The sequence below is a fragment of the Protopterus annectens genome, chromosome 4.part0, assembly GCF_019279795.1.
Source record: "Protopterus annectens isolate FY-2018-M chromosome 4.part0, PAN1.0, whole genome shotgun sequence".
NCBI classification, from domain to species: domain Eukaryota; kingdom Metazoa; phylum Chordata; order Ceratodontiformes; family Protopteridae; genus Protopterus; species Protopterus annectens.
In genome coordinates this window covers 44,064,360-44,077,410 of record NC_056733.1, presented here as the reverse complement: position 1 = coordinate 44,077,410, position 13,051 = coordinate 44,064,360, and the positions used below count along the sequence as shown (strand labels likewise).

At 46.6% G+C, this 13,051-nt stretch overlaps 1 protein-coding gene across 2 annotated transcripts in view; it reads right to left on the bottom strand.

Annotated features, from left to right (window-relative positions):
* RECQL4 (RecQ like helicase 4) overlaps positions 1-13,051 on the bottom strand; it is a 913,040-nt gene that overhangs the window by 329,969 nt on the left and 570,020 nt on the right. For both annotated transcript variants that reach the window (XM_044068076.1, XM_044068075.1), the window contains exon 18: positions 9,510-9,647. In XM_044068076.1, the coding sequence (XP_043924011.1) occupies positions 9,510-9,647 (138 nt within the window). The remainder of the gene's footprint in view (positions 1-9,509; positions 9,648-13,051) is intronic.

Sequence of the window (13,051 nt, the reverse complement as noted above, 5' to 3'; positions counted from 1 at the left end):
CCATGAATAGTCTGATGTGTCTGTTGTTAGGGTTTGGGTGGCAGGGGGTAGAGTGAATGACAGTCCCTTGTTTTGGTGGCAGGCCTCTGCCCACCAAAGGAATTCTATCTTTAGACTAGGTATGATAGGAATCATTGATTCTAGATCCTGAGAATGTTGACAGCATAGGCTTTTTAGATACTATTGTAGTTTCCTCATATGCAGTCTTGCATATGGAATTAGTAGAATGCAAGAGGCCATGAACCCCAGGACTTGCAGTATTTTCCTTGCAGACAGCTGGGTCTTTGTGGCCAGTAGTCTGAAGTAGGCGGTCAAATGAACTTGTTTCTCTGGCATGAGGTAGGCCATCTAAGAAGTTGTATTCAAGCTTGCTCCCGGGAATACAATTTGTTGGCAGTGTACAAGATGTGATTTATTTTCGTTTATGGTGTACCCCAGAAAAGTTAGCAATTTCTTTACAAATGACAGATTTAATAGTATGCCCTGGCTTTCTGCCTGAATTAGACAATCGTCCAGGTATGGGTATATTTGAATATTTCTTTGCCTGCAAAATGCAATGACTGCAGCTAGGCACTTTGTCAATAACCTGGGCACAGTAGATAAACCAAAGGGCAGTGCCGAGAACTGATAGTGCATGAAGCCTGCTCTGAAGCATAGGTATCTTCTGCAAGATTCCCTTATTGGGATGTGCATGTATGCTTCCTTTAAATCCAGTGTTGCCAACCAGGCATTTTTGCCTAACATGAGAAGCAGCTGATGAAGACTTAGCATTTTGAATTTTGGGATTACCAAAAATGTGTTTAGGATAGACAGGTCCAGGATAGGACGTCAGGAATTGTCTTTTCTGGGTACCAGGAAAAGTCTTGAGTAAAAACCTTGTCCCCATTCTTCTTCTGGGACAGGGTGAATAGCCCTGATGCTTAAAAGAGAGAGAACCTGCTTTGGAGCCTCTGCCCCATGATTTGGGGGTAGGTCTGGCCAATCGTTTGGGGTTGGTAAGGAGAGGAAGTGGAATTTGTATCCTTGGGAAAATAGAAGTTATGTACTCACCATAACATTCCATCTGAGTAGATACTTCATTTGTCTGCAACCTGTGGGATTCGGATCCGACCTCGGATCCGACCGGCAGCTTTCCAAGCTTCAAGATCCGAGCTCCTAGCTCCTCCCCCTACCCATAATCCCTTGCTACCAACCACATTACCTCAGATCGGTTATTTTGCCCTATAAGCTAAAGACGGAGAGAATTCTCCACAGGACAATATTTTACCAAGGTTCGGGGGATGGCAGGGGGGGTCGGTTGCAGACAAATGAAGTATCTACTCAGATGGAACGTTATGGTGAGTACATAACTTCTATATCTGAAGTAGTTACTTCATTTGATCTGCAACCTGTGGGACAGAGTCCCCAGCTTACCTAAAGGCCCTGGGTGGTCCCTATGGAAGGATATTCCGAAGCACCGTGGAGCCAAAGGAAGCCCTACTTCTGGAGATCATGTCCAGTTTGTAATGAGAAATGAACGTATGGGAAGAGGACCAGGTAGCCGCTGAACAAATATCGTCAACTGGAACTCTAGACCAAAACGCTGTTGAGGTAGCCACAGACCTGGCAGAGTGTGCCCGGATGGCAACCGGAGCTGGTCTCCCAATTGAAATGTATGCCTGTCTGATACATTGAGAAATCCAATTCGCTACTGTCACCTTAGAAATTGGTTTGCCCATGGCTGATTTAGCATAAGAAACAAACAACTGGTCTGACTTGCGGAAATCTTTAGTCCTGTGCAAGTAAAAACGCAGTTGCCGGTGTACATCCAATTTGTGCAATGTGTATTCACCTTTGTTTTGGAAGCTAGGAAAGAAAACAGGAAGGTTAATAGATTGATTAATGTTAGATTCTGTGGCTACCTTAGGAAGAAAGGAAGGATTAGTCCTGAGGGCAACCCTATCTTTGTGAAAAATAAGGTATGTATACTTAATGCACAAGGCTTGTAGCTCTGATACCTGCTTGGCGGAGGTAATTGCTACCAAGAAGGCTGTCTTCCAAGATAAGAACTTTAATGGCGCAGAGGCCGCAGGTTCGAAAGGTGGTCCTGTTAATGCTTGTAATACCAGGGTAAGATCCCATGGAGGCATAGCCGGTTTAATGGGAGGCTTTAAGAGGAACACGCCTTTTAGGAAGGCTTTGCATATTTTAACTGAAGCCAAAGAACTTATGCCATCTCCCACATGATAATGGGAGATGGCAGCAAGTTGAACTTTAATGGTGGACGTGCTAGCTCCCTGGTCAAAAAGGCGGGATAGAAAGTCCAGAATGTTGGGAATAGGAACCGTAAAAGGATCTAATCCCTTACCCTTTGCCCAGATGGAAAAACGTTTCCATTTACTGTTGTAGAGTTTTCTGGTGGATGGCTTATGAGCTGCCACGAGAATAGCCTTGACTGGGGAAGAGATACCGGGAGTCCTTGCCATTAATGGAACTGGATCAGCCAGGCTGTGAGCCGGAGGCTGACCAGGTTTGGAGTGTGGCATCTCGTCGGATGCGAGATTAGGTCTGGTTTGGGATCCAGAATCCAAGGGGGAGCCACACTGTGAGACTGCAGAAAGGGGAACCAGACTTGTCGAGGCCAGAATGGGGCAATGGGAATCACTTTGCTCCCCAACCGACAGGCTTTCTGGATGAATTTCATCATCAGAGGAAGAGGAGGATATGCATAAAGAAGACCGGGCGGCCAAGCATGAACCAAGGCGTCCCTGGGAGATTCCCCTTTGGGGGGAAGTATCGCGAAGTACTCGCTGCATTTTGCGTTTAGGGGAGAAGCAAAAAGGTCGCAGCGAGGTTGACCCCATTTGTGGAATATCTGTTTCGTGACCGAGGGATTCAGAGACCACTCGTAAGGGCTGAGAAACACCCGACTTAGGCTGTCTGCTAATATGTTGGTCCGTCCCGGAATGTGCGTTGCTATCAGAAAGCGGTTGGTGGAAATCGCCCATTCCCACACTCTCATGGCTTCTCGACACAGGGGGTAAGACCTGGTCCCTCCCTGTTTGTTTATGTACCAGACCATGGACATGTTGTCCGTGTGGATTGCAATAGTCCCCAGAGGTAGAAGGTGATGGAGAGCTTGCAACGCCAATAGCACTGCCCTCATCTCTAGGACATTGATATGCAATGCAGTCTCTAGAGGAGTCCACGTTCCTTGGACTGACTTCCCTGCATAATGCCCACCCCACCCGAGGCAGGAAGCGTCCGTGGTCAACGTGGCTTCGACTGGGGGAATCACAAAGGGTCTCCCTTCTTTGAGATCTTCTGCCTGCAGCCACCAAAGTAGGGAGTCCCTGCATGGCCTGCTCAGAGGAATCGGCATGTCCAAAGGATGGGTCAACAGAGACCATTGGACCTGGAGAGTCCACTGTAATACACGCATCCGCAGACGGGCATGGAGAGAAAGGCTGATTGCCGCCGACATAGATCCTAACGCCCTCAGGACTAATTCTGCTGGCGGGGTTGGGATCTGAAGAATATCCAAGACTTGGCGGTACAAACTGTTTATTCTGGTTGGTGTGAGGACCACTCTGGAGATTCGAGTATCCAACCTGGCCCCTATGAAATCTAGGGCTTGAGATGGGCACAGGCAGGACTTCTTCAAACTGACTGAAATGCCCAATTGAGCAAACAGAGATAGGGCATAGTCTCTCGCTGTAACCAGAAGATGCTTGTTGGGGGCGGTGAGGAGCCAATCTTCCAGGTAAGGGAACACCTGAATGCCCTGGAGTCTCAGGTGGGCTGCTACCACTGCCATGACCTTGGTAAACACTCTGGGGGCTGAGGTTAGGCCAAATGGAAGAACCCTGAACTGATAATGACTGGCTCCTAGCCAGAAGCGGAGAAATCTCCTGGACCGTCTGTCCATTAGTATATGGTAGTACGTGTCCTTGAGATCCAACAAGCACATCCAGTCGTTCTCCTGAAGAAGGGGGAGAATAGATTGGAGAGTGACCATCCGGAACTTTTCCTTGGGTATGAACAGGTTCAGGGACGAAAGGTCTAGAATGGATCTGAGGTCCCTCGTTTTCTTTGGCACCAAGAAGAACCTGGAGTAATAACCCGATCCGGACTGATCTGGGGGGACGGGCTGGATGGCTCTTTTTCTTAGCAACTCTGAAATTTCTTGAGTTGCGGACTCCCTTTGATGGGGTGGAACATCGGGGAGATGTTTGGGCTTGGGGGGGGGTTGCAAGAACGGTATTGTGTAACCTCTGGATATTATCCGGAGCACCCATCGATCGTTTGTAATTGACTCCCAGCTTGATAGGTGCTCCGATAGTCGCCCCCCCGACTGCCTCCAGAGAGGGACAGTCGGGCAAGCCCTCAGGGCTGTTGCGCGGGTCCCTCCGAGAAGGGTTCTCTAGACCCGAAGTTACGCGGGCGCCCTCTGCCTCTGGGCCGGCGTCCACCTTGTCCTCCTCTGCCTCTAGAGGACGAGTTGTCCGCAGCAGGATGGGATTGCTGAGATTTCCGGAACCACAGCTTCTTTTGCCCCCTCTGATTCCTGGAGAAAAATCTTTGGGGGTTCGAGAAGCGGACTCCGACGGCCGACAGCGTCTTCCCATCCTTCTCGCTTTGGACTAGCATGTCGCGAACCAATGAGCCAAATAAGGCCAAACCATCGTAAGGGGCGTTCGCGAAGGACGCCTTGAAGGGATCTGTAAAATCACAAAGGCGGAGCCAGGAGTGCCATCGCAAAACTACTCCCGCTCCGCTAGCTCTAGCGGGTCCTTCCGTGGCATGAGAAAGAAACCGCATAGATATGTTTGATATGGACTTTAGAGTGGCCATTCAGGTCTCAAAAACCTTTTTGTCTGAGACCGAGATGGACTCCGGAGGGGCTGCAGCGTATTCCTTAATTAAGTCACGCTGTAGCCTGATAGTGTGTGCCATGTAGTTCAGCGACCTTATAGTAAAGGTTGCTGAAGCAAACATCCGCTTCCCAATACGGTCCAAAGCCCTGGACTCCTTGTCCGGCGGATGGACCGAAGAACTTTCTTGGGCAAGTTCTTTCTTAGAGGCAGCCGCCACCAACATAGCATCCAGTGGTGCGCCTTTGGACCAAGAAGGTCTATCAGAGGGAGGGCTGAAGACCTTATCCGGGCGTCTAGGGATAGGCTCCAAGGTGTCGGGCTCCTTCCATGTCCTGGTGGTAATTAGGTCCACCAAGGGGTCGGCTGGGGGGGACACCCAGGAGGTAGATGGGCCTGCCTCAAAGGCCTCCAGAAATACGGACTCGTCCAAGGAGGGCTTTTGGGCCGACCACCCCCCTCTTATACGCAACATCTCCATGATGTCTCCAAATGAGACATCTTCAGGGGGTGACCTTGGGGAACCCTCCGTATCCTCCAAATCCATATCCATGGTAATGGACTCGGGGGAGTCCAGGTGCCTCCTTTTGCACTGGTGCTTCCGAGGCACCTCTTCAGCGGGGCTGACCGAAGAGGGCTCGTCCACCGGGTGGTGTTCCTCCCTGGGAACTAACTGGAGGCTTTGGGCAGGCTGTCCCGATGGACGGATGAGCGAAGACAGACCCTGATACAGTGGGGGCACGGGTGGATCCGAAGGCCCGGTCGGGGACCTGGATGACCTCGACAGTACCCTCTCCACTACCTCAAAAGCAGAGGGAGATTCACCATCACCAGCCTGAGAAAGTAACCTCCTCGGCTCCGAGGAAAGGATCGGGGTCGGAGCCGAAGCAATCGGATCCGAGGCAGAGGTGCGCTCTGGCCCCATCGGCGCCGAAGACACAACCACTCCCTCGGATCCGATGCTCAACCCTCGGCCCAGAGAGCTTGGATCCGACAAGCTCGAAGGTATAGCCGGCGAAGACACTATCCCTGTCGGCGCCGACGTATCCCCGGATCCGAAAGGGCCTGGATCCGAAAACTCCGAGACCCGATAACGGGTCGGAGAAGGAGCTATCGGGGCAAAAATGGGGGCTGCACTCCCTCCCAAAGGGGGGGGAGGCAAGAACATCCCCATCTGCATCTGGGTCTGCAAAAATCTTCGCATCATCCGATCCATGTCTGCTTCGGAGATGCTTCTGGTGGACCGCGAAGAGGTAGTCGAAGCAGGCCGGGAAGACCGCCTCGAAGACCTCGAGGGAGACCTGTCCTCCTCCTCTGGCTCCGGAGAAAAGGAAGGTGAACGGAGCCGAGAGGACAAGGATCCGGAGACCCTCTCAGGACATTTCAAAATCTTTTCAGGCGGAGCCGAGGGATGAGACTCGGCCCGCCTCTTAGAAGTATGACCCTCTCTCTCTCTCTGTGTTTCTTCTTCTCCCTGTGGGAAGAAGAACCAGACTCCACAGAGCTAGCACCCGATAAGGGAGGCTGAGTCCCGGGTACAGCTGAGGGGGTAGCCGGCGCTGAAGCTACCGGAGTAGCCTGGATCCGGCTAGGAGAGGAAGAAGAAGCTGACTTCTGAGGGAGTTTTCCCGCCAGGATCAGCTTGTTCTTCCTGTCCCTAAGTGCCCGAGGATTAAAGGCCGCACAAATCTAGCAGGCCTCTGACAAATGTGCTGCCCCCAGGCACAAAACACACTGAGTGTGGCCATCAGCTGGGGAAAGCTTATGGCCACACTCAGTACACTTAGAAAATATAGCTTTAGATTCAGCCATAATTCTCTCACACACACACCCAAACACTAAGGGGGGGAGGGGAGAGACAAAATTTAAACTAAGGAGAAAAGTTGTTTTTTTTTTTTTTTTTTAAAGTGGGTAAGATAGATAAACGCAAAAAACAACACACACACAAATTTAAACTAGAAACTAGGTTTTAGAAAAGGAACAGTCTCACCAGGCCAGGAGCTCTTCACTGAGAAGCAACTGTCTTTAGCCGCGGCAAAAAACGATCTGAGGTAATGTGGTTGGTAGCAAGGGATTATGGGTAGGGGGGAGGAGCTAGGAGCTCGGATCTTGAAGCTTGGATAGCTGCCGGTCGGATCCGAGGTCGGATCCGAATCCCACAGGTTGCAGATCAAATGAAGTAACTACTTCAGATCTATATTTAAAACCCATTTGCCCCGAGTAATGAGTTCCCAATTTTTTGCATGCAGGGCAATCTTTCCCCCTAAAGGAACAATCAGTTGAGCAGGGCTTGGAAGGTTTAAAGTTAAGTCATTGAGACAGTTTACCATAGGGGGAGTCTTCCTACTCCCTGCTTTGGAAGTGGGAGCCCCCCCACTGCTTAGGCCGTTGAGTACCTTGGGAGTGAAGCCTGGCTGTTCTGCTGGTTCTGGGTTTGGACTGAAAAGGCCTGGAAGAGGCAGGAAAGGACCAATTCTTAGAGGGCCAATGCCTACTAAATCTGGGAGGCTGTACTTGCAGGAAATCCTTAACAGTTTGATAGATTTAGCTTTTTCCTCCATCTTTTTAAGTACTTCTTCTGCTTTGTTGCCAAACAGGTGGTCTTGATTTAAGGGAGCATCCAGTAATTTAGCTTTAATATGATCTGGCAAAGATTGCTCCTTAAGCCAAGCATGCCTTCTCAGTACAGACCCAGTGACAGCAGCCCTGCAAGATGCCTCTAATGAATCAAAACCACACTTCAAAGTATGTTTTCCAACTTGTTCAGCAGAATGCATTAAATCCTGTACTTCTTTATTTTCAGCACAGTCAGGAATCAACATAATTTTCTGTTTAAGCAATACAATAATATGCTGCTGATACTTTAACATATGAAACTGGCAGTTTAAGGCCCTAATGGCCAAAGTTGTAGAGGTGTATACCTTCTTACCCCATCTATCCAGTGCCCTGGAATCTCTATCAGAAGGGGTAGGGTTTTTGGCAGTAGTAGCCTTAATGCCCTTGGGATCCTGTGAAATGGTCCCAGTAGGATTGTTAAAAAGGAACTTGTGAGAGTCAGGTACCCTATAATACCTATCAGGTTTGAGAGCAGAAGGTAAAGTGTCAGGGGCCAGGCTAGATTCCGAGAAAGCATCATCTACAATGTCCAGTACAGGAGGGATAGCTAAAGGCCTATGTTTAGGCAGGAGTAAGAATTCCCTAAGCCTCTTTTTAGAGGCAGAGTAATCCTGGCTTTCCCAGTGGAAATGCTCCCTAAGAGTATGCAAGGTTTCACCAAAAGAGAAATCCTTTGGAGGGAAGCAGAGGGAATGGAGTCCTCTGCATCAGAATCCTCATAGGTAGATAAGGGCAAATCCTGGTCATCAGAGAAAACAGAAATTTCAGAATCCTGATCAGAAGAAAAATCAGTCCTAAGTCTCTTAGAGGGAGAAGGGTGGCTTCCCCTGGTTAGAGTAATAAGGTCTTCAGCCATTCTTATCATTTGTTTTTTAGGCATAGGGGCCTGACCATGCGGTCTGGGCATCGGTTTCCTGGGCATGAATCGAGTTTTAGGCCTTGAAGGAGGAGATGGTGTCAGTTTAATATGCAAATCAGTAAGACCTGAATGCACCCTCAGAAGCCGGTGACTGCACAGCGGCTCTGGACCCATCCAAGGTAGAGACATCTGCAGGTTCCACAGGTGAAGAAGCATCTCGCGGCATACCGGACTCCGAATGGGTCTCAGTAGAAGCCTGCGAATCTGAACTCACTGAGTACTGGCGACTAGCTTAGGAGAAGCATCGTCGGCAGCTTTGGACCTATGCAGTCTGTCTCTGTCTTTATCTTTGCGTTTTTTTCGGAATGTCTGTAGTTGGTTGGCTTACCAAAGCCATTTCTGGATAACTGAACCGAGTACCAAAGTATTTAGATGCGAAAATGAACCAACGACGAACAGTACGAGGTTTGAATAAGGCACAAAACTGACAGCGAGGTACGTTGTGGTCTGGGCCTAGGCAAGGAATGCAATACGAATAAAAATCTTTATGAGGTATTTGCTTTCCACAAGAAATACAATTGTTAACTTTTACTGACATCGGTTTACAGCAAGAAAAAGGATCCCCAATGGGGTACTTAGCTTAGTTGAACACTGCGGATCTGAAACTCGAGAACGAAAATTTCAGGAGTCAGCCAACTGGCACTTGCGAACTGCTTCTGCTTTGGGCACCACAAAACAAGAAAGACTGATGTAATTGCGTCGGCTGCATGCTTTATACCCCTGAGTACCTGACATCATGGAAGATGAGACAGCAACCAACGCAGGACCCAAGACTTTGATAATCAGGCCGACTGAGGGCTACCTGCAAGAAGATAACCCAAATGCGATGACTGCAGCACTGAAACACGAAGAACATCAGCATCCTTTCTAAAGCAGCTAGCAGTGTTAGCTTGGGAAAAAACAATTTTAGTGCAGGCATGCAACACAAAGAAAAATGCAGACGACATCTTTTCATATACGTACTCCACATAATTTGTTATTGTTAAACACATACAATGCTTACAGGGCAGCAAAATGGTACATATTCAAATATCAACTCCACCCATTATGCACTCTGAAAGCATAATGCATGTTAACAACCCCAAAACACCTATTACAACAGAACTGTTTATCCCTCTCACCTGCAATAAGGCCCTCTGTTTCTGATGGATCTCCCGACATCTGCAGGATACAAACACTTTCTGTACCAACTTCTTAATTGTGATATAGTCCACTGTGTCAGCATAGATGTGCCTCCTCAGCTCACAGAGGTCTCCAGCCTACACAAAGCCAAAAGGATTTAAATGCACTTGTCATGTAATGGAACCAAGGATCTCATGCACAAAATGAAACATGACCAGTAATAACAAAGACAGTTCTCATTTCTCAATGAAAAGCATCATGAAATAAAAATATTCGAAAATTCCTCCATAATCTTTTGTACAACCACCCATTCTAAGGAATGCTTTAATATAATACAATCTCATGCTATCTTACAGTAAAACATTTTGAAGTCACAGTGCTTAGCATTGATCATTTACTGGAAAAATATCACTCTGATTCTAGAGAAGCAAGGTTTACTTCAATGTGCCATTAAAGAAAATGTGATGACAGGAAAGCAAAAGCTTAACAATCAATAAGAGAAAACAGTGATTTTAAGGACACAGTCCTCTATGATCTCTTACACCTCTACAAACCAAGACTCCACAAAACACTCAGATGAAGCACTTGTCTCCCATCAACAGTTACGACACATTGGAGGGATAGATTTATTAATAAACACTTTCCTTAATTCTAGAATACTCTTTCATTGCATACAAAACAGAGCGATATTCTCACTTCTTTTAAGACAAACTCTGATGACTGGATGGACATCCCTCAATTCATTCAAAGCCTGACTTGTTTTACCCACCTGGAGGTGTTATGTGAGGGTGGGGGTACTGAAAAGAGGATTATGGTCCATAAACTTAAGATGCACTGTAAAAGTTATGCATTCAAGCAAATATAACAGCTGTGGAAGCATATAATTTCACCGTGCCAGACAAGTATGAATCATTTTCATGAGACAAAACTGCAAACACCCAAGACATTGCGTCTATAATACAAGTTTTTCATATAATTAATATCTTTTCACCCTCTAGTAAATACTCATAGGAGGTCCACTGAAGATAGGCAACTTTGTTAACTCCTGCTACAAATTTTCACCTGTCAAAGATATCATCCTCTTTTCTTTCACAATCACAGTCCCCAAACAGCACACTTTCAATCCCAAACCTCTGTCACACCACACCACAGATTCATAGATTAGTACTAGACTGTCACTGTGGGCCACTCTAAGCCTAGCCAATTACCCCATGTGAGCAACAAACCTTGCACCTTGTGCCTGTAAGGTAAACACCTTAATCATTATGCCAACCTCCCGTCTTACCTGAAGGTAAAACATCACAGTATGAGATTAACAGGAATCAACAAAAATGGTGAAACCTGAACACCTCACTGATGCCTGCTGTGGTACTAGCATCAATGTTCTTTACCTGGCAGAACAAAGGAAAAGGAGGCAGCCCTTAAGGCACAAACTATGGTGGGTTAACTAGGAAGTGGATACCTCCCCAGCTTGGGTCAGATGCAAATAAAAACAATGCTGTTGGCAGTGTAGTTGGATGGAAAAAAACAAAAATTAACATTTGCCTTTGGCTTGCAGCAGTTTATTTATTCCATACTGTTGGTTATATCAATTATTTTGCAGGGTGAGGGCAAAGCATCCCCCCTAAATACTTCTGGATTCAATGACAGACACATATTTGTGATCCACTTTTCAAAACTTCATTTTTCTTACATGTTCTGTGGACAGTGTTACCAAGGTAGAATATCATTAAGAAAATCATTAAGAAAAAGTACAATTGTGTACATAGCTAACCATAACAGAAGCTGCTTAAGCATGGTCATTGTTAAAGTCATCATGTAGCAGATCGCTGCCATAGGACAAGTACCTGCATTCAGCCCAACTTTACAGTTGAGTACACTTTCTTCCCTAGGGCAGGCTGATGCTGCTTTCACTTGGACATCTGCATGCTCCTACTAGAAATGTGGTGTCTCTTCCTATGCCATCTTTACATTTTTTGCCATAACCTATATTAACATCACCAGCGATTATCGTTGTTTATCAGTCTGGCATTGTTCCAGGCCTTCAGATATCTCAGATTGAGCAGATATAAGTTCCATCTTGGAACAAAGTGGTTTCCATGATTATCCTTGCTTATGTACTGCTGTTTTTTAAGTGGCTTTCTAATCACTGAAATGACACACATGGTGGCACGTGGTATTTCTGCCCCAGAGAAAACTAAAAGGTGTGTAGATCAGAGACATTCTGTACAGGGACCTTTTACAATTTGTGATTACACTTTTTAGGTCTGGAGCACAATATTTCTACTTGTAATATGTTGTCAGACACTTGGTCAGAAGACTATTAGTAGAAAGTAGCTAGTTAACAAGGCTTGTGGCTCTTACTAAGCTGACCATGGCATGTTTACGAACTCACAGCAGCAGGGCAGCATGGACAGAGTCTAAAATGAAAAGCTCATTAGAGAAAGAGGAGAGAACAGAGTAGGGAGACCTCTGACCAAGCCAGTTCACTGGGACATCCTAGGTCCAAGGGCATCAGTTCTATGAAGGTGCTTCACAGCCTCAGGCCTGGACATCTGATTTCACTGTGGTTCTGGTGCTGCCGCTCTGCAGTCCACCAACTTTGTCTATTGGCAGGTCTCCAAACACTGAAGGTATAGCTCTAACCGTACACTAAAAATAAATAAAGACAAAACCACAGTCCTATGCATACCGCAAAATTCCATGGCTCTTAAATATCAATGCTCAAAAATAATGCTGAAGTTACACGAAACACACATCAGCAGAAAAGTTAATTCTGGAAATGACTTTTAATAGGACCTGTTGCTATAATACAGCCAGTGAAACACATTGTGTAAAGACGTGGAGATTAAAGGACTATTGTATCCACTTCACAGAGTCCCGTCAAAGATAAGGATTAATATGGTGAATACTCAAGAATCCTAAGCAATATCTCAGAAAAGAAACTCCAACAAAGGTGGAAGGAGTCCAAAGGTAGAACTTCAGAGAATGCCCTAAAGGACTGCCCTCTCAAATGTTACTCTTTTCACTGGCAGTTCAAGCTAGGCAAGTTTGCACCATTTTCCAAGTGGCTATGACATGAGCATCCATCACGGACACATCCTTAAAACAAACTACAGGCAGCCAACCATGCTGTGGCATGTCTTGTTAGCACAACTTGCCAAAATGGCCAAAGGCCTATTAGTTTTCTGGTGGAAAAGAAAAAGAAAAAGTCAGCCCATTAGGACACAGACTAAGTAAACGTAAAACTTTCCCTGCCACAAGCAAAAGAAGAGAGTATCCATTCCATTGGCCCATACTTACTATGCCCAGTACAGGCACAGCTACAACACAGAATATGGAAGCAATAATGTTCTTCTCTATTTCCAATTCCCAGAGAGGAGACTGGGAGTTGAATAAGTCCAAAAAACATGTTTGCACTAATACAAGTATTTTTCCAAGATATGCCTGGTTCTTATGGAAGATGAGAAAACTCTTTTCACATATCCAGGTGATCAAACAGCCACCGGGATATTGTGAAGGAAACTGACAGGAACTTTAT